General features: G+C 48.5%; 1 protein-coding gene across 1 annotated transcript; it reads left to right on the top strand.

Moving 5' to 3' along the window:
* The first annotated feature begins 3 nt into the window (after positions 1-3).
* On the top strand, positions 4-27,961 carry ILRUN (inflammation and lipid regulator with UBA-like and NBR1-like domains). The gene is made up of 5 exons (XM_036398214.2): positions 4-229; positions 11,763-11,917; positions 15,063-15,260; positions 16,821-17,149; positions 24,582-27,961. Exons 1-5 carry the CDS (start codon positions 72-74, stop codon positions 24,615-24,617), a joined length of 876 nt encoding a protein of 291 aa, XP_036254107.1. The 5' UTR covers positions 4-71; the 3' UTR covers positions 24,618-27,961.

The following is a 27,961-nucleotide window of genomic DNA, read 5'->3' as shown; positions in this document are numbered from 1 at the left end:
GCGCGCCCCCCCCGCGCGCGCGGCGCTGAGGCGGCCCCGGCCCGGCCGCGGAGCCCCCGGGACCCCCGGCCATGGAGGGCATGGACGTGGACCTGGACGCGGAGCTCATGCAGAAGTTCAGCTGCCTCGGCACCACCGACAAGGACGTGCTGATCGGCGAGTTCCAGCGCCTGCTCGGCTTCCAGCTCAGCCCCGCCGGCTGCGCCTTCTTCCTCGACATGACCAACTGGTGCGGGCCCGGGGCCGGGGCTGGGGGGGGCGGGCGGGACGGCCTGAGGGGGCTCGCGGGGCCGAGGGGCCGCGAGCCCGGCCCCCCCCCGGCCCGGTCGCCCCAGGGCCCCGGCGGGGCGGGGGGGAACGGGCGGTGTTTGTGCTGGGCCCTCTGTCCCCTGGCCGGGCCGGAGGCGGCTCCCATGGCGCTGCGGGAGCGGGACGGGGCCGGGGCGGCCGGGGCTGACTCTCGGCCCCAGCCCGGGGTGCGGGTTCGCTGGTGCGAGGGCCGCGGAGCTGTTGGGGTGGCGAATAGATCCACGGGGCGTGTGAGCCTGCGTTCGGGGATGGGCTGTGGCGCCCCGAGTTTGAGGCAGCTTCAGAGGGAGGGAAATTGTGGCAGAAAGGCGCTGGAGGAGCCTGGAAGCAGCCGCGGTGCACGTGTGAGAGTTACCGGGGTGTTTGGGAAAAACTCAGCGTCTGTCTGTGCACTGAGGGTCTCTCTAAATCTTCTGACTCTCGGGTGTGTGTTTGTCTTGATAAAGGCTCTGTGGCCCTGCCGAAGGAAAAAGTAGGCGCGGGTTATCAGCGAGGCTGTAGCTCGAGAAAAACAGGGGAGATATTCGGTACAAGCGTGAAAAACAGCACACAGGAGTGTTCTGGTGCAGTGAGCTCGGGAACTGTAAAAAAGATGTCGTGGAGCAGCTGCTCTTCTCTGTCGGGGGGTTTGGCTCGTTTGGAGCCCTCTCAGCCCATCTCCAAAGTGTGTTCACCTGAAAGTTCTGCAAGGTGGGGGCTGCAGGAGAGCAAATGAGTGCCGTGTGTTTCAGACACGGTGAACAGAGGGATCACTTAGCTAAGTTCTGCTTAGAGGTAAAACATCAAACCCAGAGACCTCGGCTTTGAAAACTTTGAAATCCAAGGGGAGGTCAGAATATCAACAGTTGGGGGAAAACTTGTGTGGAATTGTTGAGTTTATAAACAGTAGTGAGACAACTTTGTCGGCTTTTTGGTTTTGGTTTTTTCTTCCTCCTACAGCTCCGTGTTGAATTTTAGTGGCAAATAAGCATCTGCAGAAGGAGTAGGGGAATAGCAAGTAATTCCTTGTGTTTTGTAAGCTGATGCAATATGAAAGAAGGTCTCGAGGAGTTCAGGAGTTTGCTTGGAAAAAACAGTTGGCTTCCAGCAGAAGATGCTTTCCCAGCTCATCCATGTGTTGGTGATATGACTAAAACTGACACTGCACTGTAATCCTGGGGGTTCTGTGAGGTTCCTGGGGAGAGCAGGGAACAGAGTTCCCTGAAAGTTACTCCTGAAGATGCTCTGTGTAGCCAGAGTGCTCCTGGTTTGTGCTGAAGCAGCTCTTTTTCATTCAGGAATATTGAATTCTTGTTTGAAATAACAGCATTTCAAATCCAGCCTCAGAACTGACTGAAGTGGTTGAAATAGCCTTAATTTCCCAGCTTCAGTATTTTGGTTCTGTAAAGATCTGTTTTCACGTTTTTTAATGCAATTTGGTAAGTCTTGTGGCTGGGTGGGCACGTGCCTGTTGGGGTGGTGAGATGTGTGCAAACAAACACGGGCTGGGACTGCTCTGAGAGGGCTCAGAGCCCCTGTGAGTGCCCGTTCTCAGCCTGGCAGGGGCTGCTCCTTCTCCCCCAGCTTGGTGCTGTGCTGTGCTGTGCCCTGTGCCTGCCCCACTGCCCAGCTCCCTCCCCTTCCTGCATGGCCACGGGGTCGTTGGCCCTGCTGGGCTGACCCTGCACTAACCCCACTGTCCCTCAGCAGGGACAATCAGGACACGTGCTCCTCTTCTGGAAGCGCCTTTCCCATGTCATTGAGGGGCCCTGTGCAATCCACGCTGCCCAGGTGATTCAGGTGCCCTACCAGGTTTGCCTTGTGTGGCCCGGGATTAGGGTCAGAACCTTCTGGTACCAGCATGTCATGCAAATAATTTGTCTTGATGAGACTATCAGGTCACTTTTCCAAGTGGCAAAGGCCTGGCACGTTCTTTCAGGGCTGATCCCTTCCTCCTGCATCAGGGTTGATGTTCACCTGCAGGAAATGGTGAGGGAGCTCATGGTGGGGTGACACAAATGCACGTGTTGGGTGTTCCAGGTTCTCTGTAGCAATGTCCCATGTGTGAGTTAATTAACAAACACATAAATAGTTTCACTAGAACTTGTTCCCAGGTGTGAAAGCTGCTCTTTGGCAATAACTGTCGTCTCCAGACCCACGGGTCCTTCCCCACTTCGTGTCTTTCACGCACTGTAGGGAACACTCAGAGCTTAATGTGCTTTCAAAGACCATTTCCAGCAGCATCATTAGGAATTGTGGTCAGAGGAACTTACAGTGAATGAGCAGTACTGCTGGAATAAAGGAATTATTTTTAAATAGCTTGTTTGGCCAATCTAGGGGGAAAAATTAGTGACTGACTGGGGACAAATACCTGTAAGTAGTCTCTACACGTCTGTGTCCACTTTTCCAGTTCCCAGGAATGCCCAGTGCCCCTTCAGACCTCTGTCAGGCTTGGGCAGTGCTAAGGAACTGCCAGCTGGCTTTATTAAGTGCTGCAAAAATGTTTTGGGTTGAACATCTGCATCCAAAGTTTCAGAGGCTGTTCCTTGATCTGCAGGAAATACAGGTTAAACCCTTTGTCTTTCCCTGGTATTTATTAAACACTTTCCTAGAGTTATGTCTGTTTTCTGTGCTGCCTTCTTGCCTTCTTGCTGCATGAATCTGATTCCCGAGATCCTGGCTGTACATTCCCCAGCAGCAGCACACACCAGCCTGCTTTACTATTTAGTTATTTATTTTCCATTCAGAGAGGCTGCAGAGGGAGAGGCTGAGCTTTCACTTTCAGCCTAAAATCAAAAGTGAACTTCTTTGTTCAAAAAGCAGAACCAAAAATGAACTGTTTTGGTGCTGAAAACGTTTCTTCCTTGGGAGGAAACCCTGGGCAGTGGAGTGGGGAGGGCATTTTGCTACTGTTGCATCCAGTATCAAATCTCCCTCAGTAACCTTGGCTCTGCTCCCTCCCCTCCAGATGTGGGGCCCCAGCACAGGTGGGAGGGAGGGTTTTTGTGGTGCAGGGAAGCCCCACGTGTTGCCTGCAGCTCACAGTGATCTGTGAGGTGGGCAGGAGTGGGTCTGAACCCCTTTGGCCTTGGCTGGCCTTCACAGGGAGCTTCTGCAGCTCCATAAAAGTCCTCGAAAAAAAAGATTCCTCTAAAGCTGGTGTGGAAATTGTATTGGGACAAGAAAATGGAATGATTTTCTTTTAATTGGAGTGTGTGCCAGCTTTGTGGGTGAGAGGCTTGGAGCTGCTTTAATTCCATGAGAAAGTGAATTAGTTTGAAGTAGCTAATGGTGGATTTAAAATCCATATTTTAGTGTAGCTGGCTCAGAGATTCCCAGTTTGGAAGAATGAATGTATATTTCAATAATTTACATGTAATATTTCTTTACATTCTCTTTTTAGCTCTTGTTTAGAAAGCTGAATTTTTATCAGAGCAGTAGGTGTGATATTTAATTGAAGTGTGTCAGGTAATGATGGTTTCCATTGTGTGTGGGGGGAAAAAAGCATTATTGTAACAAAGCTTCTTGGATCCAGCTTTAGGTGAAAAGGTCATTATTTGTAAGGTTGTCAGATCTCTTCTAGAGATCCTCATGGTTTTTTCATCCGTTTAGAATTTGTAGCTGTGTCATGGTTTAACTTGCACTCCCTAGGTGATGTTTTGCATGAAGATAAGTTCATCTCTGAAAATACTGCACAAATCTGCAGTAGAACCTTGTTCTCTCTCATGTCAGGTGTGAGGCAATTCTGTGCTACAGTTGTCTTATAGATTCCCATTTCCATCCCTGTGGGTGGGCTGTTCAAATTCTTTATTTTATTTTATTTTCACTGTATAAATACAGTGAAACACCTGTATTGCCCAGAAGTGGATGTACTTAATTGGGAGTCTAAAGACATGGTTTAGCTAATAGGGGTTTAATTGATTTTCCCATGACTTACATGAAGTGTAGGTGCTACTCAGAGAAATACTTGAGGTATATTTGTGTGAGAAGTCAGGACACTCAGAATTTAACAGAACACGCTGGGGATTCAAGGGGATTCACTCCCATAGGATGTGTTTCCCACATGGCTCACACCAGCATTGCTCCTGATTTTTAACCTCAGGTGTTTGCAGACACCTGCAGCACGCAGGTGTCCTCTGAGAACAGATGTTTGGTCTGCTCTTCAAATTGAATCCACGTTCTGACAAACGTGAGGAAAACTTCCCCACTGCTCAGCACAGACCTCGAGCTGGGTTTTGACCCCCCTTCCCTTTGGGTGTCAAGGAGGAGGCAGGAAACAGACCTGATTCTGCCCATAAATCATCCTGCCCTGGGCATGCCTGTGGGTTTTTGTTCTCACCCAGCATCCATGGGGCAGTGACAGCAGTGGGTGGGAGTTCCCCTCATCCTTATCAGGTGACAGAGACCAGAGTCCCGTGTTCTTTCTGTGACTCAGTACACGTTTGTCCAGCAATCTGTGTCTTGCTGTGACTCTGGCTGGGTTAATATTTGTTTATGGTCACCAGCTGGGCCAAATCTGGTGAGAAGGGTTGCCTCAAAACACTGATGGGGTGTTGATAAACTTTATTAGGGAAGAAGGAAGCTGAGGCTTTGGACTTGATGTCCATCTTACTGTAACCCAGTTGGTGACACGCTGTCCTCACAGGCAGAAGTGGCACCCCAGAAGCAGATCTGGTGGTTGCTGATGTGCTGTCACCAGGATGTCCGGACAGCCTGGGGAGCTCTGTGGATTCTGGTGGGTGCAGGGTCATTTACACCCTTGGGTTGGGGAGGGAAAAAAGGTTTTAAACTGTTTGGTCTGTTGTGGCTCACTTGAAACACTGTGGGTGTCTCTTAGTGCCTGTGAACCATCCCAAGCTGCTGCCTCTCTGTGTCCACAGCTGTCTCCTAATGCTACTAAAAATAGCAACATTACAGAATTAAACAATTTAAAAATATTTTCTTAGAAGCTTTTATCTAGTGCATAAAAAAAACCTCCAAACCCACACCTCTTCTCCAGAGCAACTCAAGTGTTTGACCTGATTATTTTGAATGAAATCTAGACTCTAAAGAAATTGTATTTATAACTGTGGAACATACTATAATTGTGCTCTAAGGTACAAAGCATTGAAAAATTTGGTGCCTGTGGCATGAAAGCATAAGCAGGTAACTATAGCAGAATTGGGGATTGGGTACAATATAATTTTGGTCCAGCTGGACTCTGCCTTACATGCCCCAACTTGTTCTCAGACAGTTTCTGTAGCTTAATCCCCTTTCACTTTCATCAGACAATTATAGATTGGTAACATGGTTTGTACTGAGGAATTGGCAGTTCCACAATCTCCTGTGTACTGGCAGCTCTCAATGACTTTCCACTGGGAAGAGCTGTTGCCTGTTTTCAGTGGCAGCTCCTGCTGGGACATTCTCAGGATATTTTACCCCCTCTTAAAGCTGCTGGGACCAACTGCTTTGGGAGGGCTCAGCTGCTGGGGATGGTTCTGGGGACTCCTGCTTGTAGCACCATTATTGTGGTGCTGCTGTTGGGCAAGGGGTTGTGCTCAGGTGCTTTTCCTGTGCTCAGGTGCTTTTCCTGTGCTCAGGTGCTTTGCTGTGCTCAGGTGATGTGCTCAGCCCTGTGCAGGTATCTCAGGAAGGTTTCAGCAGCTGCTGTTGGTGTTTCTGTGCACATTAAAGCTGCTCAGGGAAGGTGAGTTCCTTTGATGGTTTGGTGTTCTGAGGAGCCTGTGCCTCTCCTGTGGGCTCTCAGTTTCTCTCATGCTGCCCCTGCAGACACAGGGTTGCTTCTGTCACCACAGGTTTCTGTCTCCTTCCTAGAACACCCCACTTGTATGTGGAACTGCTGCTTTCAGCTAAAACAATGCAATGTTTTTCTGTCTCTTCATGTGAAAAAATACATAAACTTTAAATTAGTCAGATCTTCCCCCCCGCCACCTTCAGCTGTGTAAATTCAGCTTAAAGCTTTCAGCTTCTCTCAGTGATCCTTTTCCATCATCAGACATCTGATGTAGTTTCCCAACTTCATACATAGAATTTCGTGTAACTTTAGTGTAAGAGGGGTCAAGAACGAAGAAAACTGACACAGTAATTTTGCTTTCTGAAATTCTGTCTGCTGAAAGATATTCACTGATTAAAATTCCAGCCCTTCAAAACAACTTGAGACTTTGCACTTAATTGCCATGTGTCATCCCTGTTGAAGGTTGGAATTGAAAGCTCCAGGTAGAAGTGCTTCCCTGCAGCCTGATGTGCTTCTTGTTCCCCCACCCCCTTCGGCCTTCTCCAAGGCTTGGAGTGAGGCATCTCCTGCTTCAGGAGCAAGAGAAGCTGTTGGAGGTGTCCCAGGCTGGATTATCAGCAGTCCAGGTCCCCAAGAGCTGGGGTAAGGAACATCCAGCTAGATTGTGGAAATGAAGAGACAAACGGGGGTTGCCTCACTTGGATGTCTCCCATATACATTTTTAGTCTCTCCCCCCTGTATCATGTAGAGAAGTTCCATTATTTGGGAGTGAGAAACTGTCCATCTGCTGCAGAGCTTATTTGTGGTTTTTAACAATAGACACCTTATGGGGAGCTGTGGTGCCTGGTTACAAACTGCATTTGGAGAGCGAGAGGAGCTCTGTGAAGGTGGAGACTTGAGTTACAAAGGAGTCTGAGGTGTCCTACATCACGTGTCTGTGCTGGAGATTTTATTGTGCTGTTTAGCACTGCCCAGTGTCTACATTGCATATTTCCAGGAGATGTCACCTGAGTTGCTTGGCTCATGACAAAACACTGCACCCTGTGAGTGCTGAGGGCACCTGCCTGCTCCCCTCACCCTCCACGGGGACAGACCTTGGCACCTTCCTTCCAATGACCAAGTCCATTTGTTGAATAAGAAATATTGCTGGCTGTCCCTGCATGGCCTGAGGGCTGCCTCCATCTGAAATCCCAAAGGGAAGGTGCCATTGCAGGGAGCATTCTGTCTGTTGTGTTCTCCAACAGCTCAGGAGAAGCAGAGCCCTGCAGTGCTCCCCAGGAGTGGGCCATGGTGGGTGCTGTGCTGTGGGCATGGGCAAGAGCCAGAGAGGGAAATTTGCAGGCTGGATTTTGAGCCTAAGCTGTGATTTTATTTGAATTTTTACCCCCTAAAAATCTGTTCTTTAAAAAAATTACATCTTTGTCTTTGGCTTGCTCATCAAGTAATTTGACAAAGCTTGCAGATTCCTGTGACATTTATAGTTCAAATTTTAATGTCCCTTGTCTTGTATGTTTGAAGCACCTGCTTGTACTGCTTTTCTTCCAAGATACTGAACTTCTCTATGCTGAAAGAATTCTCCTTATTCTGGGGAGCAGAAGGATTTGGGGTCTGTGCCCTGCTTTGCGTGAGGCCTCAGCAGCCTCTGTGCTTCAGTGTCTTCAGTCTCCCAAGAAAGTCTGATACAAGCAATCAAAAGACAATTTCCATTTACCTGTATGCTGTTGGTTGTTTGCAGGACAGGAAGGTTGTGTAAGGAGGCCTTGAGTTTGTGAACTGATTTGGAAGAGTTTCTTTTTAATTTTGAACACTGCATTACTTTAATTAATTAATGGCTGAATATATTGGTTTAACATAACAAAAGGCTGTCTGGACAAAACAGGGAAGGGAAAGAAGGGCTCAAGATGAGCCACCTCTTTGCTATCACTTAGGAGTTATTAAGGGATGTCACCAGAGCTATTAGCAGAGAAGGTTTTAACTTGACTATTGTAATTTAGCTCCTGAGGCTTGAAATGAAGCAGCAGAGCAGAAGGATTGATCTGGAAAGGAACACTTTGGTGTTGTGTGGGAAAAGCACTTGTTGCCCAGGAGGTATGGGATGCCCTTGGAGAGGAAGGAGAGGGATACCCAGAGTTAGAGTGGATTTGGTTGATAATGTGGAGCTCCAACCTGTACTTGCTTCCTACTCCTCTGTCTCTTTCTGGAATCTTGCTCTTAGGGCTAAAATTGAGCACAGTGCTGAGTCCTGGGCTCACCCCATCACTGGGGTGACTTGTGACTGCAGGCTTTTCCTGGGAGCTGGATCCTGTCAGACCTGCTCTGTAAGTGTGGCAGGGCTACAAACTGCTGTGGTCCAGGACTGCTCTAAAAATGGAAAAATTGCTTAATTTTGGGAAGGTAAGGCCTGAGACCTGGAGGGCCCTGTGAAGAAAGAGCTGCATCCCTGTAATTAGGAGAGCTCAATCATGTCAATTACACTGGCTGGATTTGCAGAGTTGTTTGGTTTATAATAGTAATTTATCTCCTATTGCAGAGAGCAGAGGGTAGTAAGTAGTGTGGTGTAAGTCACACTGAGGAGTGAAATCAAGCAGGCAGGGATGTGTGAGCAGAAGCCTTTAGATGATAACTGGAGCCTCTGAGGGCTGACCCTTGTGACTGTCCCTGCTGTGTCTGCAGCTGGGGCTATGCAGTCACAGCTGGGCAAAGACCTAAAAAACCCCAAATATGTATTTAAAAATAGACTGATCTCAAGGCCTTGAGTGTGTGTGCCCTAAGGCATCTCTGTCATTAGGGTCACACTTGGTTGTGGGCTGCCCTGATGCTGTGCCTGTGGCTGGCAGAAGGGTGAGTGCAGGGTGTGCTGCTTGGGTTCAGCTGCCTGCACATTGCCAGACTGCAGAGAGTTCACCTCTGCAAGTGGCATTTTCCCCAGAGTGCTGCTCTGCACTGATCTTGGGGCTTTTGGGGCCAGGGAGGACGGGAGCACTGTCTCTTGAGGGAGGAGTAGGACAGAGCCAGTGGTGGTGTGAGCTGGGGGTGCCTGTGGCACAGAGCGCAGCTGCTCTGTCCCTATCTCCTGGGGTTGTCTGTGTCAAAGAACGTGAACTCAAGGCAGATTTGCTTTGTCATCCTGACTTTGGCTTTTGCCACTGTGAATTTCTCTTCAATTTCTGGAAGCTTCTTTTTAGTTCTCTACTGGGAAGTCCAAGAGGCGTTGAAACACATAGAAGGGCTCACCCCCGACATCCCCCATCACACAGATCATGCGGTGGGAGTGGGGAGGTGGGTTTGGGAATATTTGATCACAAATGGGGCAAATCCATTTGTGTTTCCAGCATGTGTTGTTCTTTAGTTAGTTTTTAACTCGATGCTGCAGAGGAGTGTTGTTGTTTCCCAATGGCAAAGCGCACTGAAATATGACCCCGGGATGGGAGTGCTGGCCCCAGGCCTGTGTGCACAAATAGCCCACTACCTTCTGAGGCCTGTTTGCAGCCCAGCAAATAAACACAGCCAGGCTGCCTTGCAAAGAGTTGCAGTAGAAATACGCCCCTCAGAGCTTTTATTTTTTCCTCTCAGTGTCAATAAAATGTCAGTACCACTGACTCCAGAACGATCGCTCACAAGGTGTTGTGGTCCATCTGAAAATGTAGTTATGTAGTAGTGGATTAGGAGAGAAAGAGCTGCATTGCTGTCTTTTGTATCTCCTACAATACCTTTTGCCTTGGATTGCTGTACTACAGGATGAAATCCTGGTGCAAACTAAGCTCCAGCTCATGGTGTTAGCTGGGTGAGCGAGCAGGAGTCTCTTGGCACAGCCCTGGTGTGAGTTATGTAAATCTTGTGCAGTGTATAAGCAACAGGCGGTTGGTGACGTAAAACTGAGCATTTGTCTCTGTTTACTGGCTAATGTGACATGGCCCCTTCCTGCAGCATTTGACTGAGCTGGCGGGATTAAATAGAGCCCTGACACTCCTGAGTAGAAAACGCCTCAGGCTGAGTAATGGTTTCTGCTCTGGAATTCAGAGTTGTGGCCACAGCACGGGACCGGTGGCTCCTGTGTTGGACCAAAGTCCGCTCGGCACGGATGGCAAAGGTCTGGCTGTGACGCTGGGGTTGCTGAATTGCTGATCTATCCCTGTGGCCATGTTGTGCAGGACATTCCTCCAGTGCCTCCTTAGCAGAATGTCAGCAACTCCTGTGACTCACACAGTGATTATCTGCTGGTGCTGGGATGGATGGATTGATTGCAAAACTGATGGGGCTCTTTGGGTCCTCTCCCAGTGCCCCCACTGCAGCTCTACCCCCTTGCTGTTGCCCCCAGTCAGCTGCTGCACTTTGGGTCCCCTGAGTTTTCTGTGAGGAGAAAGTGACACTGCTCCCATGCAGTTCAGATTTTATCCAGAATGTGTCTGATTTGAATGTTTTTTGCCATGAACACTGTAGGAATTGAACAGGAGGCAGTTTCTTTACTCACTGTTTCAAACCTCTTTCCAGCTGGCAAGCAGCCCCACAAAGCCCTGTGTTTGCTCTTGCTCAGGGTCACGCTGCAAATGTTTCTCTTGCTTTCACCTTGGCTGTCTGACTCGGACACATGACACCCCACCACTATCCAGCCCCTCAATATGTCACTGTGCCCACACAGAGCAGCTTCTGCAGGGCTTTGGTTTTAGGTGGTGGTTCCCAGTTCCTGAAGTCTTGGGTTTGGGGTTTTTTTTCTATCCTGCTTAGAAAAGCAACACAGATTTCTGCAGTCATGAATAAAAAAAGCACTTGTTATGCCCATTGCGTTTGGGGAGATTTTACTCATCTCCATTTTCACAGCACCCACTCACAACATGTAAATCAGGGCCATAACCTCTCAGACATGTATAAACAGAGGAATTACGTTACTTGCCAAACACTTACATAATGACTTAATAGTATATCGTGGAACTGAGCTAAGGCTCATGAATCCTCTTCCTGCCTGCCTGTTCTTCTTCTCACATTAATTATCATGAGTTGTAGCTACACCATGGCTCAGGAATCAATAGCATTGTGGCTTTCTGAATGTCCTTAATATATCACAGGCTTGCACTGTCATTTATCTTTATTCAGTGAGAACTTTTGACTCAGGTGGTTTGTAAGTTGCTGCAAGTTGTGACTACTGAGAGCTGAACAGGCCCTTTATTGATAAATAAACAGTTTGTACCTGATGCTGTGTTTCAAAAACTCCAGCAAGGCTGGAGTTATTATCTGTAGCTACTGGTGCCCTTTGGCCCTGAGAGTTATTTATCTTCGTGTTTTGCTCCTCTTGTGCTCCTTTTGAACCTTGTGTGCCAAAATAAAATGGAGAGGTTTGGTTGGTCCTTTTGAAATTAGCTGAGGTAACAAGGCTGGTGTGAAGAAATTGCCCAGTGTTTGTGACATGGCTCTTCTCTTGGTGTCACCTGAACTGTTCAGCAAGTTCATAAAGAACTGTTGGAGTAGAGGCCAAACTTAAGTTCCAAAGTTTCCAGGGAAAGTAGAAGCAGAGTAGAAAAGAGATCTAAGCCAGTGTCCCTGGCAAGAAGAAGTGCCGTATTTTGAGCTCTGTTATCGTAAAGAATCCATATGTAATAGAGATAAAAGCTTTTAAAAACATATGAGCAGCAGAGTTATTACAGTCTGGATATTTATGCTGACCTGTTTAGGATGACATATGACCTGTGCAAAGGGCCTGACCCAACTGTGCTTCAGGTTGTAATGTGCTTTTTTTCCTTTTCAGGAATTTACAAGCTGCCATTGGAGCCTACTATGATTTTGAGAGTCCAAACATCAATGTCCCCTCCATGTCATTTGTGGAAGATGTCACCATAGGTGAAGGAGAGTCCATCCCTCCTGATACCCAGTTTACAAAAACATGGAGGATACAGAATACAGGTGAGGCCTTTTAGCTGCAGGTGCTGGGATCCAGTGGGAGGGATGCTGCCTTGAGGCAGGAAGCTTGTGTGCACTCACCTGGGCTGGAGCCACCCTGAGGTGTTGCCAGCCCATGCAAGTTCCCTTCCTGGGTTGGCACAAACATTTTGTGGTGGGATGGGCAGCTTGGTCAGGTCACCAGTCTTGTTCCTTGTGCCACCACACAAACAAACTCTAGGAAACTTGTAGAGGCAGTGACACAAGGGTCATGTGGCAGGTCCACTTTGGGCAGAATTGCCTTTTCATGTTGTGAGAGGATGCAGGGCTGGAGAGACCACATTCCAGTTTGAAATAAGTCAAAGCAGTGCCTGGGATCCAGGAAGTGAGGCTGGGCAAAGCGCATTCCCAGTGCCTGATCCAATGGGATGCAGTCAGAGAGGAAAATGAGATCCATGGATGTGAAGGAAGCCCTTGTCCTCAAGCAGTGCAGCGAGGGGATGTTGCATGAACATTTAAGTGTGTCTGAATTTAATTGACCTGCTTGTACTTGTGTGGGGGAGAACAATCTCACACCAAGGTGTGATGCTGGGAGTCATCAGGTTCAGCTCTCTCAGTATTTCTGCTTGTGAATCGCTGCAGTACTTGGACAGAATATCCACACTAAAAATCTAAGAGTATTTCATTAGTGTGTTTAAGAACACTGATTTCTAGAGAATGTGTTCTAGAGGAAGGATTTAATATTTCAGTGTACTTTTTCTGCCTCCTTCTGTTTGAAAGTACAATGGAAGGGTGAAACATGGAACTTGCTTGAACTCCAGTACTGTGAAAAGTTGACTGGCAATTTTTTTTATAACTGTCCCAAATACATCTCTTACAAATCTAGTAAGTGTGATAGGTCTTGTTTCTCCACTCTTAGTATCTCAATTTGTGTGTGTTATGACTACACCTCTATCTTGGGCTGACTCCTCCCTTCCTTGTTCCTCTGATGTGCCATTTCCTGGATGCAAATTCAGCCTTAATTTAGGATCCTAGTTCAGGGGATGTTTCATTGTTTTTAGAATGTTTCACCTTCTGAAATCCCTGGCTTTCTAAAATGGGGGGCAGGAGCTCATCTTGATTTAGGATTTCCTGTTTTGGCCTCTGTGTGGTTTGAACCTGGCTTGTCAGACCATCCATCCATGCCCTAACAGTGGTGCTGGAGGCCAGGCCTTGGTACAACCACTCTGCCGAGGGTTAGTGAAGTGCAGCTTCTCATGCTGGTTATGACTGTGCAGTGTGAGGAGCACTGCAGCATTTGAAAACCATTCTTTGTTTAATTAAGGTATAGTATCAAAGGGCTGTAATGTTTCCAGATAATATCTACTTGTTAGGCAGATAACTGAAGCAGAGCCAAGGTTTTTAACAGCTCTACAGGAGTCCTTGATTACATGACTTCAGTTCTAGAACACAAAATACCTGAGGCGTGTGTCACCGGAGCGTTGCAGGTCTGATGAGTGTGACAGGCAGAGCTCAGAGATTGTCAGTTTGAGGCGTGTGAGCTGTGAGCTCAGTTCAGTCAGGTTCTCATGTGTGTCAGTAAAAAACAATGCCCTGCTCTGGTACCTGCAGGACGGTGCTGCCTTGTCTGCCAAAGGAGCAGTTTGTATTAGAACCATTGCTGAAAGAGCAGCAGGGTTTAACGGCCTGGCTTCCTCTCCCCACTCTGCCCCCAGCTGCTGCTGGCTCTGCAGGACACTCTCTGCAATTTATCATCTCCTGAGAGATGAGTGTACTGAAATAGAATGACATAATCATAATTTCATTTTATGAGGCTTATCAGTTGCAGCGTTCTAGGCACCTTGCAAGCCTAAAGCCATTAAACCTGATAAAAATCACATAAATAATTTAAACTAAACCATGTTGCTGGGCTGCCAACCTCTGCAGATGAGGCTTCATGCTCAAGTGCCCCATGCCCCAGGCTGAGGTCAGCCAGACACCCAGCTCCCCTTTCAGAGCCCTGCTCTCTCAGCACCTTTCCAGCTGTACTGCTACATCCCCCACGCTGAGCATCCCGCTGCACTCGTGCACATCCTGCTCTCCCTGCGAGGTTGGGAATTCCAAAATAAGGACTTGACAAGAAAATCAGTCCTTGCTCTGTCTTCACTGGAGTATCCACAGGGATTAAATTAGCAGGCAAGCTGTTGCAAAGGATGCTCCTCGAGGTGATGTGAGGTCAGAGCAGCCTCCAGTGCGCTCGCCTCGGACCAGACGGAGCAGTTCCAGGCTTCATGGTGGTTCAGGCTTTCCGTAGCCATTTCCGTCAGCCTCAGCTGAGCAGGAGATGTTCTCAGTCCTTGGCTGAGTCATGTGACGTGACTGGGGAAGAAGCAGAAGAAAATTGTGCTAAACTGATTTTTCATGAGTCTCAGAAGAGAGGCTTTTTCTTTCTGTCTGCCCCGGCACTTGTTATCTTTGGCAGCGGTGCCTGCACGCAGGAGCTGTTTTCTGTCTCTCTGATTGCCAGGTCACGCTGTCAGTCCCGGTGTCTGCAGTCTAAACATGGATCTCCACAGATAAATTGTGTGTTCACAGCCCTTCTTGCCACCTTTGCACAAGCCTGAGAAAAGGGTTGGTGCAAGGAGAGGAATAAATCCCTTTAGGAAATAGTGCTGGCACTTCAGTTACAGCTCAAACTATGAGTTCCTCTTGAGACTCCTAACAGGCTTAGAAATAAATGAATCCCTGAAAGGACACATTGCCAACACTTTGTATAAATAACAGGTATTTGATGTGGTATGGTTCAGGAGCTTTATGGAGGGAGGCAGAAATAGGGGCACACAACACAGCCCTGCCCTTGTCTCTGCGGGAGGTGTGTATAGGTTAAGGTTTTTTTTTGTTTTTTTTAAGCTGTTACACTGTGACTTTGAGAATTTTTTTGTGTAACAAAGACGTAGAGATTACTCAAATAGGAATTGTTCTGCTGGTCCCTAAATGCACCAATTAAGCCTGCTCTGAAAGCCAGGTTTCCTCAGCATCCACTGCTGCTGTGTCCTGTGTATCTTGGTTCCCTTTGACCATCCAACAATTGCACAACTGTTTTAACAAGCATGTTTCAACCAGTCTTACACAAACAGGCAAAGCTTTTCCTGGTGCGCTGTCAGTAATTCCCTGTCCTGTCTAATCCCAGGGACGGAGGCGTGGCCCCCAGGGGTTTGCCTGAAGTATGTCGGTGGAGACCAGTTTGGCCACGTGAACATGGTGATGGTGAGGTCCCTGGAGCCGCAGGAGATGGCTGATGTCAGTGTGCAGATGTGCAGCCCCAGCACCGCCGGGATGTATCAGGGACAGTGGCGGATGTGCACTGCCACGGGACTCTACTACGGAGGTGAGCAGCCCCTTCCCTGCCCGCGGCCCCACTGGGGACACCACAGACACAAAATGGAGCAGAGGGCAGAGGTCTGCCAGCCCTGGGCTTAAATACACAACACAGAGTGGAGGAAAACATCAAGAGAGCTGCTTTGTTGTCTTGGTCAGTGTTTTCTAAGCACTGGAACAAATTACAGATTACATAAAACTCTGGAAAACAAAGGGATGTGCACAGCTCTCATGGAGACTCTTTCCTGGTCGGTCCTTGTTGAGATTCTTTCCCAGTTTTCCATTGCTTGACTCTGTGAACTGCATATGAGCATAAAATAGTGGTGAAAGCCTCATGTGAGAAGTTAATGCCCAGGGTTTAACGCAGTGATTTAGTGCATCCCCTGTGAGCTGTTTCTCTGTTTAAAGAGCACATTTGGCTATTTTGCCTGGTGCTTCAGCCTGAGCCTCAAACATCTGCCTTCAGTGCAGCCTTCCCTCCCTTTTCTGCCAGCTTTAGTTTACACTGAGAACATCTTTGTGTCTCTGTTGGCAGCTGGGAGTATCCCAAGTTTCAGGGTTTGAGTGAGCGGTGTTGGCACATGGAGGCAAAAATACCAGTGCCAGAAGGAGGGGGCTGGCATTACTGGCACTGCCACGCAGCTCCTCATTGTCTGGAGGGGACACAGTGTGTCCCTGAGGGATTTCCCCATGCAGGTGGGACAGCCTGTCCAGTTTGTGTTGCTGGTCCTGTATGCTCACAAAGCCGAGGATTTCCCAGGGTTTCCAGAGGGTTCCCAGCCCTGGACAATGGGAGAATCTCGTCCCTGCATTGCCAGAAGTTGTCACTTTCGCCAGAACACGACCTGAAGATTGAACCCCTTTGGCCGCCAAGCTCTGAGTTCGAGTGACTCTTGCCCTGCAGCCGAGCTGGTGGCTTTGCTGGGGCTGCCCCCAGGCGATCCCAGGGCCCGGACGTTCGTCCCGTTTTGGGGCGGGGGCCCGGCGGTGCCACCCGGGGCGGGACCTGGGCCGCAAGGCCGTGAGAGAGCGGCAGAGGGCGCTGCGGGGCCGCTCCAGAGCCGCCTTTGGGGGGACGGGGATGGGGCTGTGCAGGGGGTCAGTGGTGGTTGTGTGTGCAGGGGGTCAGTGGTGGTGTGTGCAGGGGGTCCGTGGTGGTTGTGCAGTACAATCCAATGGTATGTGTGTGTACAAGGATGAGTGGTGTGTGAATGCAGGGCTCAGTGGGGGTGTTTGTACAGTTTTCAGTGGGGGGAGTTGTGCACGGGGGGAGTTAGTGGTGTGTAGTAGGGGTCCTGGCCCTAGCAGGGTGTGGAGTTCCCTAAGCAAGTCATGTGCCCTTAAGGTGTAGAATCCCACTGTCCTCAATTGGCTCCTAAAATTCAAACTGCTGATCCCAGGCCTGTTAAACTGGGGGCACTGGAACCAGTATTGCTGAGGCTTTGTAAAAATGTGCTTTAAGCAATAAATCTTTTTCTTGCTAGTGTAAAGGATGGAACTCATTTGCTCCTTCTGACCCTTCTTGATAAACTCCTATCTAGTGACAACCCAAACGTGTATCTTTCCACAGATGTCATCTGGGTGATCCTCAGCGTGGAAGTTGGAGGACTTCTGGGTGTCACACAGCAGCTGTCATCCTTTGAAACAGAGTTCAACACGCAGCCGCATCGCAAGGTAGAAGGAAACTTTAACCCATTCGCCTCTCCACAGAAGAACAGGCAACCAGATGAAAACAACCTAAAAGACCCTGGGGGTTCCGAGCTAGGCACAATCAGCAAAAACACATGGGGGCCTGCTCCTGACCAAATCGAACAAGATCAGAATGGACTGTCACAAAACTCTGTAAATCTCTCCCCCAGCAGTCACTCGAACAACTTGTCGGTAGTGACGTACAGTAAGGTAGGTGCCCTGGGCGAGCAGGAGAACGGGTAGGGGAGGAGCCTGGCAGGTGTGTAATTGCTCTTCCTTCCAAACTGCAAAGCCCTTTCCTTCTGCTTCTGCCAGACCTGCTAAGGAAGGTTCTGAATTTGACTGTCTGACTCTGCCAAGTCCTCATGTTATATTAAAATATTTTTTGCCTCTGATAGACTCTACCAGATCCACCTTTTTGGTTTTGCTTCAAGTCCTTCTTAAAATTTATATAACCTTGTTTGGGTGCTGTAACTGCAAGTGGCTGGAGCCTGCTCCAGTTGCGTGTGCAAATAAGTCAAAATATCTCTCTAGATGTGTCCTGAGTTTGACATAATTTTGAACAGACAACAAATAACCACACCCTCAAACTTCAGATTAGCCAGATAACTTCTTTTTAGCTGGTGTGGGGAGACTCCAGAGCACACCATTTGATCGCAGAAGCTGCCTGCAGGAACAGTCAATCAAAGGACCGTTCCTGTCTGTGTCCTTGTCTTGTTCATAATTGTAGGTGACTTTTAAATTATCTTTACTTTAAATCTCTCTCAAAAGCTTGCTTGGTGGATGCTATATGAGTCTGAGTGATATTTTGACTGTTTTTATTTGCTTGTGTGTGAAAAATAAATTGCAGGATTATTTACAATTCAGAATCCACCTGTTAATGCAGCAGTATGTGTAGGTGTGTACTGTCGTATGTCAAACTAGTTTGATTTTTTAAATCCTTTAAAAATGCTTTACTGTACTTTGAGCAGGCTGTGTAGGACAATAACACTTGGTTGCTGAATGACTTAATAAAGCCCTAATGTTAGTTCACCTACAGCACTTTAGTTCCTCCCTGGATGACCTGCCCGTCCTGTGCCAGTGGATCCTGTTTTAGTGACCTTTACCCCAGGGCTGTGCATTTTTTATGGCTGGCATGTGTGGGGTGAGCCTGACTGCCTCCCCTTAGTGGTCCCAAACACCATCTCTGGGCTGGCTCCTGCTTGCCAGGCCCTGCTCATAGCAGTGGAGTGGATGGCTTGGGAAGTGATGAGCTGTTGGTGAAACACCACCTGAAGTGGCAGTGCTGAGAGTTGCTGCTGTAGTGGCTGCGTGCTGGGGTCATGGTGCTCCCCAAGGGGCTGGGCTGGGACTGCCTTCAGAGAGCGTGGGTATGAGGAACCAGAGCCCCTGGCAAGGAGCAGCTGTGCTGTGGGAGAGAAGCCAGCAGGAGAGTGAAGCACCAGCTGAGAGGTGTCACAAGGTTGAAGTGAGCTGGTTTAGCTGGTAACCCAGAGCTCCGTGCTCTGAGGAAATGGGGGTTTATAATCTAACACCAAATGTAGGGCAGGTGACCTTTCCTCCCCTTTTTCCTTCTTTAGGGTTGTTTGTTGTTTGTTTCTTTTTGTATTTACAGAATATTCTTGGGTGGATTTGAGGTGGATTGTCTGAGATTAAAGCAGACATTTTGTTTGCTGGCTTCAGAAGGGACAACTTTATAGTCCCTTTTTTGCTTGGGGGTGGGGGATATGGAAAAGCTACTTGATTTTTGGGTGGTTTTTTTTCTCTACTGCAGTTCTTTTGTTTGTGACATACTAAGACAAATTATTTTATCCTTTGGAGGCTGTTCTGGTAGGTCTGAAGATCTGAGTCCTGTTCCAGCCTTGCCCATCCTGCCCAGAGCAGGAAGTTTTCTGCCACAGACCCAATATTCATATTGGTACAATACTGGTTCTGTAGTAAACAAGTTTGAGGGAGTTGGACATCCCAGATGCCTGGTCTGGTTTGAAATGGTCAGGTGAACATTCACCCCATTCCCTGACCAGGCCTCTGGGAAAAGGAGATGCAGTTTTGTTTGATTTTTCCCCTTTGTGTGCATGGTGTACCCAGCTGGAGATGCTACTGGAGCAGCAAAGGGGTTATTAGAGGTGATGTCAGGAGTATTGAATTACCTGAGGAACAGATGGAGCTCCAGTTCCTGTTGGGAAAAGCTCTACCTGGCCCGTCTTCTCCACATCCCCAGGGGATCTGACCTGTACTCTGCTGCTGCAGAGGAGAAGGAAAACTACTGCATTGGGACTTGCTGCCCTGTGACTGAATATTGATGTGAAAGGCTTTATTTCAGGTTCTAGAGCAGACAGAAGAGCACTGTGGGTTGCTTAGGCAGTGCCACAGACTCCAAGAATTCCTGGATTTTATTTATCTTGGGCAGGATCTCTGATATTTTTGTCTCCTTTCACGTACCTGGAAGAGGGAGGGAATCCCCAGGCCCTTTGGTGAGTGAAGGAGATGGTTCAGGTTTAGTTAAAGTGTTGAGAAGAGCCTGTGTCCTGTATTTAGAAGTAAAATAAGCCTAAATAATTCTCAGCTGCCTGTGGAGGCTTCCTCTGCTGACAGACACTGGGGACACCCAGTCATGCAGTGCATGAGACCATGAAATCTTTGAGATAAAACGAGCAGTTTCTGGCATCTGCAGGTGTAAAACATTCTCGAAGCTGCCAGACCTTGTCGGAATTAATTCTCCCTCTGGTGCACTGAGCAGGTGTGACTTGTCCTCCAGAGCTCCCCGTTGGAGTCAGGATCGTGGCAACACCAACGTGCCATCTGCTGCTGGGTTAGACAAGTACAGCAGCACTTCACACCTGGAAACATTCAAAATGCTTTTATACACAGCAGAGTGGGTGGTTTGAGTGTCCTGGGGAAAAACAAACAAAACCAGACACAGAATTCCCTGTAAGTGGGTAAGATGAAACCTGTGGCATGGGTGGAGCAAGCTGTGTGCCCTTTATTCCTGCTATGGCACCCACCTCCCTGGGGCCCCCTGCCCACCATCCACACTCACTGTGGGGAGGCTGCAGGCCAGGGTCTGCCAGGGCTTTGCTTGAAGCATGTTGTTGTTAAATCTGTTCCCAGTGGAGTTTTTGCATGTTCTTAGATGTAAAGATGTGCCTAAGTGCAGGATAGGATGCCCAGAAATCCCCATGCACAGATACTTTATTCTCTGGCAGTCACTTTCTCTGGATTCTCCAGAGATCTGAGGTTGATACAGCTTTCTCCTATTTACTCCTGTCTCATAGCAACCCTGCACAGTCACTGCTGCTCTCTTGTGACTGGCTTTTCCATTAAAAGCCCAAGATCCAGTCTTACAGTGCCTGGGAATTAGAGTTTAATTGCTTAACTGAGGAAAGAAGTGTACACATTTCCATGTTTGAGAAGATCAGAAATGAATAGCCATATCCTGACACTTAGATTGTACTTAACATCTCTGTATAAAATCCACAGATCTGTATCTGAACCTGCTGCCCAGATGAAATGAGGAATCACTTCTCTCTATGTCATGCAGAAAACTGCACCTGGAGGTTGTGATACTGCAAAGATTTGCCCAGACAGGACACTGAGCATCATCCCCACCTAAGCAAATGGTGCCTGGCTGTCCTGGTCATTGCTTGTGCTGCTCTTCAAAGCCCAGTGAAATAGAAACATATTTGGAGTTCACAGCTTTAAAATCTGAACTCCTTTTTTCCTGCTGTGTTTATGCTCCCCATCTCCCTGTGTTCTGTGTGGAGTTGAGCTACTTGGCAGCTTTCTGTACATAAAGGGAAACCAACCCTGTGTCCTTGGAGCCTTTAACTGGCTTCCCCTCTTTGAGCTTAAATGTTGTTGCTGCTTCTAAAGCCATGCTTCTCCCAAACCAGGGCCTCCAATTTGCAGATTTTTGGAGTACCTCTGTAAACTATAGACAGAAATACTTTTACTGGAAACTGGGCATCAGACTGTCTTTATGCATGAGGATGATGCCCCAAACATGTTTTGAAGCCCTTTCCATCTTGGTGTCTGGGCTTCACTCTGGGCTGGTCACCGTGTGGTTCCATCCATTTAGACACAGTTGGAGAAGGTTGGACTTGGAGCTCCCACAGCACTGCAGCCTGGCATGAGCTGGTTTCCCTCTCTAGTGAGAGACATTGGTGGTTTGGGTGCTGCATGTCAGCTCATCTGTGAAATCCATGTCCTTCCAGACGGTGGGAAGAGCCAGATAATCTGGTTTTAGCTTAACTTTGTTCCATTGCAGCCCAGCAGAGTTGCCTGTTGTTTATCCCAGCAGCACATCAGGGAGTTGTGCATGGGAACTCAGGTACCTGAGCCCTGCCCCTCCTCACCCACAGGCACCTGACCCAGCCCTGCCAGTGCCTGCTCCCAGAAGGTCCTGAACTTCCTGGTGGTCTCGCAGCCACGCCATGTTTGCACAGCATGCATGGAATAAAACACAAGTGCTGGATGCTTTGTTCTCTGTTTGTGCTCAGTTTACGTAAGCGAGGTTGGAGCAGCGCGGGGTAGGAGCGGCCTGAGGGGATGGGGACCTGCAGCCTGGGCTGGGGCCACTGTCAGTGCCCACTGGGAGACTCCTGTATTGCTGTGCATCCACCTCCTGTCCCTGGAAGTGTACCTGCATTGCTGGTGACTCAGTCACAGAGGTGAAATAAAGAGCTGTCTGAAAGCCTGTGTGTGATGGTTTGTGAAAGATTCACTTAATCCTCGCTTTGTTCCCAGCACAGGTACCTCGGTTTGCAGAGCTCAGTATTCACAAAGGGTTTTAATTCACAAAACATCTCACCTCCTTTCTAGAGGCACGAGTCAAATGATAATTTATACCAGTAGTTGTCATGCTTGGAAAATCACAGTCCTGTGCTTTCACACACTGCTCTGTGTGAAGAGCCAGTGCTCCCACCAGCCAGGCAGCAGTTACTTCTGGGGAACATTCTGGAAGAACTGAAAGCAAGTTTGCAAAGCTGCAGCTCAGCTTTTCATAATGACAGTGATCCCACTTGGAGGATAGAATGGGAAGGCACCAAAAATACTGGGAATAATCCTTCCATTGAAACAACTTGGAAAAACTGCAATTATCTGCAGAATTATTTTTGCATGTTTGTGATGTAAAATGTTGCATGGAGGGGATAATTAGGCTTGAAAATCTCATACAGGGGTTTGGTATTTGCATTGCAGCAGTAATTCAAGTTTTCTGGTATCAAACCCTTACATTGTGCATGGTGACTAAATGTCATGGGACAGGGGAGGTGGAGTCACCTGCACAGGTCTGCATTAAAGCAGCTCTCACTCAGCTTAAAGATGCAAGTGGGGTTCAATTTTGCCAAGTTCTCCTGTTCAGTAATGAATCTCGGGTAGGTGCAATGCAGTGAAGAGTGGCAATTCCAAAAGGAAAGATTTGGGGCTTTTCCATGGTGGAATTCCTTGTGCCAGGAGGAGCTGACCACGGTCATGGCATTGCCAGGGGAGCTCATTCCTGGTGGCAGGTGTTCAGTGCAGGGTGGCAGGTGGTGCAGAGCTGTACATGCTGAGGAATCTCTGGTGCTGAGCTAAACTCTGGGTTTAACTGACACAGTTTGCATAATTCCGTAGCTTCAAATTAGGTGCTCCAGAAACCATTCTGTGGAGATCCAGAGGCTTTCCCTGCAAGCCAGCTCAGGGTGACTGCACAGGGTCTCTGCATCCAAAAGCACAAATGAGCTGCTCTGGTGTCAGACTGAGGGTGACTGGCAGTTCCTTACACAACAGGGGATGCCTGTGGAACCCCCAAATTACAGCAAGCAAGTTTGTTTTGCCTCTGGCATCCTCCATGAGGTGACACAGGGTAAGGGTGGTCCCAGCAGAGGGGCAGGGGGTGGTTAAACCCCTCCTCAGCTCACCAGGCAGTGCCTCAAACAAAGCCTCCTGTGCAGGTAACTCAAAGATGAAGCAAATTCTGGCAAATGTGTCTGTGCAGGAAATCAGCAGCAAATCCTGTTTTCCTTCTGCTGAGTGCTAAGCACAATAGCTTAATCCCTGTGAGGTGAGACTGCTTGGGATCCTGTCTATACATTGCTTTTCCCCTGTCCTTTTTTATGCACCATCTTAATGTTTCTCTCCTGCTTCTCCTCTTCCCCCTGTTTCAGTGAGTGTATTTTTGGAAATGTTGGATTTCTCTGTATTTTTGGAAATGTTGGATTTCTCAATCTCTGGGTTTTGATGAGCATCTCCTTCCTCAGGTGAACTGTCATGCTGGAATCTGCTGGCTGTTCTCTTTTGAAAAGCCTTACAAACTGGCACTGCAGCATATTCCTGGGGTAGAAATGTGTTTGTTTTTCCATCACTTGCATGTATTTCTGTCTGCAAACAGCAATTTCCACGTTCCCAGTCTTTCATACTTCCCACGCAGTTCAGGAGATGTCCTGGTTAATTGTCTGCTGATCCTCCTCTTGGTTGGATTCTGAAAGCTGCTGAGAGCTGCTTCATTTTGCCATTTGCTTGTATTTACCACCTGATTATATCCCCAAGAATGAACTTTTTCTCTCCAGCTGTGGCAAGATTACAGACTGTTCATGGCCCTTCCTTCCCAGTCAGATCTGCAGCAGAGCTCTCCAGCCTGGGCTTTGCCACTGATGCTGAGTCTTTACACAGTCCGTGTTCCTACTCATGGCTCCACAGCCCTGGCTCCTGCAGTGAGGGGGTTTTGAAGTTGTAGAACAAGAAGGAAATGGTACTTCTTAGGAAATTTGCCCTGTTAAAGTCAGAGTGGTGAAAACTGAGGTCAGAACTTCCCATTCAGCCAGAACAGGAATGGTTTGGGCTCTCACTGCCTTACCCAGAGTGTGCTGGGAAGAGCTGGACTGTGTTTAGAAGCATTTGCATAATGATCTTCCAGCTCTGCCATGAGATACAACAAGTTTTTCTCCCTCATCTCCCTCTTGACCTCAGTGTCTGTCTGGGTTTGTGTGGGGGTTGTACTGACAAACTTCATCTGCTGTGAGCTGGGGCATCCCTTGCTGCCTGTTGGTCTTTCTTCTGCTTCCTGATGAAACCCCAGATAACTGATCTGACAATAGAAGTTACAAAAGGAGTTCCTGTTAATTTGAGACCTGTGACTACATCTGACATTTAGTGACTCACTTCAGGATGTAAAGGAGGGAAATGGATTCTCTAGGAAGCATTTTGGGGGTTTTGGTAAATGCTCTGGTTGATTCACTGGAGGAAAATGTGCATTGTCACTTGAGGAGGCACACATGGCACTTGTGGGAATGTAGATTTTATTTTTCTTTGGGTTTTTTCCTGGCATAGCCTCTTACCCAGTTACAGCCCCATGTCTGTGGGACAGACTGGGGAGGCTGCAGGGGCTGGGCCTGCAGGTGTTACAGCATCTATAGGAAATGTTGGTGTAGAAAACACAAGTTATTTTGTGGCCTTGGCCTAAAAAACATCTGACAGAGGTAAGTGGTGGCATCTGCCCTCTCTGGGGAAGCCAGCCCTGGAGCGTGTGCTTTCAGAGTGTCCTCGGAGCCACAGTGGGGTTGGTGGGAAGCCCTGGGCTGGGCTGGGCACTCTTTGGAGCTGAGCACTGAGCATTTTGTTTCTTGCCTGTTGAAAATTGATTATGTCTCCAACTTTCTTTCAGGGTTTCCACGGTCCTTATCACTTCGGACAGTCTTAAAACACAAAAACACAAAACGGGTATCGACAAGAGGAGAATTTAAGAAAAAGCTGACTTTTGGGGGAAGGGAGGGGGATTCATGTGGCAGACAGACACAGCGTGGACCCCCCTTCTCTGCCTCCGTGTTCTGGAAAAGAAGAAAAAACAAAAGCCCAGTAACTTAAGACTAGCTGTTTCCAGAGGAAAATCCAAAACCTGAGTATGCATGTGTGACTGCTGGATTTCAGAGTGGTGTAAATGCTATGAGGAAGAAGAGACACCAACACTATGGGTTTTTAGAAATCATCTTCACGTGTAATTAGGTAGCTTAAAAAGAAGTTTAAAAATGAAAATTTAAAAGCCATCTTTAAAAAAAGAATATTTTGCCTACAGAGCGGTTGTAGTTTGAGCAAATGTTTAATTTCTGTCTGTTTCTTGTTCTTTTTTTTTTTGTTTTTTTTTCCTAAGGGACAGCGTGCATTTTCCCAGAGTGTCCTGGTTTGCTGCTGAACAGGACTGGCTCAGCACCTGCTGGGGTTTGTGCAGGGACTGCTTCTGTCAGGCTTTTTTAATGCCAGGTTGGGTCTGCACCCAGCACTGCGTTTTTAACAGCATCTGCTGGTTTTAGTTACCAACTTTTTATTCTTTTATTTCCTCTTTTCCTTTTGGTTTGGGTGTTGCTTTTAAGTTGTCCTGCGTGTCGTTGGGAGCCACGTTATGGACAGGTCTTGGTATCAGAATTGGAGAGGGAGACACTGGGACTTCTGGGATAACATGGAGGGCTCATCTCCCTTCCCTCTTGTACATGAAGTACACAAATACACACCCATGTTGATAAGAAACTGATTTATTCAAGTTCCTGAGCTGTCTGTCCTGTGTGGTTAGCAGTTAAAAATCCCTTTTTGTTCACTCTCGTGTGCAGTAGCTGTGCCTGGAGCTGTGTGCCAAGAGGAATCTCTGTAGCTGTAATTCACCTGCTGATAGTTGCAAAGCTTCACAGACATCCTGTCCTTTTCATTTGGAGTCTCCCCTCTCTCTTTCAGAGCATAAGTTCGCATTTGTTTCTCCTGTGCTGAGGTGTAGCTTAGAGGCTGATCCGTGTGTTCTGGAGCACAGAGCGGGAGTTGACACCCCCAGCTGGGTCCCACTGTCACCTCCTCTTCTTCTGCCTTTGTCATCTGGGCTTGGGGCTGCACTGAGGCTCTGAGTGGGCTCACGTTAGGGGAGGGATTGCAGAATATTTGGGCTGCTCTGCTGTTCCTCCAGCATGTTCTCCTCCCGTTCTGGACTGCAAAGTGCAGTGTGAGGGGATGCAGCTTGGTCTCAGGCACTGTGGTGAATTTATCCTGAAATGCTGACCCCACAAACAGGGGGAGTGAGCCCTGCAGCACCATCCTGCCCAAAAGAACCAGGCTGGAACAGCCATCTGCCAAAGACACAGGAATATGCAAAGCTCCCTTTACCTTCTTCCAGATCTGCCCAGTGAAGGCTTTTCCCTGTGTCAGAGCTGCACACTGCATGGCTTTGCCCTCGCTGCTCTTGGCTGCTTTTGTTTTTGTGGCTGGTTTGGAATGGGGGAATCCTTCATTGCAGCTACGAAGGACTGGTACCTGGGTGCACATGGATGGACCTCGTGGGGCCAGTGGGAGTTCCTTGTGTCCAACAGAGGAAGGATTGGGCCATGGATTTTGTTCGTATTTCAGAGGTTCAGTTGTTCAGATCACCATCAGCTGAAATCTCTCTTCAGAAATCTGTTAGAAACAAGTATAAGGTCAGAAACTGCCTGCATAGAAGTGGCCCCACAGGATTTGAACTGCCTGACACTTGCACTTGCAGTCTGGTGGGCACCTGGCTGTTCCCTGGATCTGGGCACGTGTTGGGATTGGAGTGAACCTGCTGAAGGTGCTGTTTCTTGAAAGCTTTAATTCTTGTTCTCAAACAACATTTTGCCTTGGATTAGTTCTGAGTATTAGATGTGAGCATTGATCTGGGGGGTGATTGCAGCCCCACAGTGTGGTGTGGGCAGGTGGAATCTGCTCACTCCCTCCTTTCCTCACAGGTGGCTCACAAGCCCCTCTGAGGAAATGAACATCACACCTGCAACACTGCTGCTCCCCTTCTGAGGGCACTGAACCCCTGGAGACAACTCTTGGTTCAAGTGACGAGGTGATTCCTTATCTTTATTGGCTCCTTGTGTCAGCTGCATAGTGGAAGGGAGGGGAAATCAAGGTCTGAGTCTGAGAGTTAGAGCTGGTGCTGTGACCTTTGCCTGGTGTCACACAGGCACCTGGGAGACCCTTGCACTCGGATACCCCCACGCTGGCTTTCTGCTCCCAGGCACGTGTGCTCCTCCTGTGTCCCCTGGCTGCCACACTCGTGTTCCTGTGCTCTTCCTAAGGCTGAATTTATTTCCCTTGTCTTGAAAAACCAAAACCTGCATGTGCCCCAAGTAGCCATGTGCTTTCCCACTCTGAAGGCACACGCGTTTGCAGTCTGTGGTGTCCTGGTGACAAGGGGTGCACGTTGCAGGCTGTGAGGAAAGGCAGGGCTCTGACATCTGCAGCTCTTGCTGCTCACATCCTGCTCTGCCCAGGCAGCTGAGGGATCTTTGGGGCCAGGGTTGTGGCCCCTGCTCTGGCACTGCAAGGATGTTTAAAACGGGTTGCTCTATCTCTGTGTTTTTCCTCGAGTAAAAACTGTTTCACTGAGGCCAAAGGTGGTTTTATCTCCTGATTTCTTGGAGTTTGGTGTTGCAGCTGGCCCTCAGATTGCTCGTGCTTCAGGTGTCCAACTTTTAATGGGGAGATTGAGATGAATTTGGCCAAGTTCTGCCCAGGTGACCTCGTGACACTGCAGTTTGTATCAGCTCCCATAAGGGAAAGGGTAATGTCGGACATCTCTGATGGCCTCTAAGTGGGTCCCTGTGGTAAGCAAGAGCCACTTGGACCCTGTCACTAACACAGCTCAAGCAGTGTCACCTCCCAGCCTTGGCAAACTGGAGCAGGATGTCCCTGGGACTGGCCCCAAAGTGGCAGTGCCATGGGAGGGGGTGAGAGAGTGGGAATCTTCTGCCCCCACCTCAGGAGTGCTGGATATGAACCCTGCCAAGGTTTGGGAGCTGGGGCAGAGCCGTGCAGTCAGAGAGCAGTGGTGTGGGTGGAAATGCACGCTGTCCCACGTCTGGGTTTCTGTTGTGTTTCATTTTTTCCGTGTGTGAGTGCGTGGGTGGTTCCCAGCCTGTCTGTGCTCGCCGGGGCAGTGCATGTGTAGCACGGGATGGTGTGTTGCCTCTCTGAGTCTGGGAGAAGTCCTATGATAGCACATTGGGGGTGAAAATAAAGGAAGCTTTTTCCTTAATGTATAAA

Source organism: Molothrus ater, chromosome 25 (genome assembly GCF_012460135.2).
Source record: "Molothrus ater isolate BHLD 08-10-18 breed brown headed cowbird chromosome 25, BPBGC_Mater_1.1, whole genome shotgun sequence".
In the NCBI taxonomy this organism is placed as follows: domain Eukaryota; kingdom Metazoa; phylum Chordata; class Aves; order Passeriformes; family Icteridae; genus Molothrus; species Molothrus ater.
Note: the sequence above shows the minus strand (reverse complement) of the source record. Positions and strands in the feature narration are given on the sequence as shown.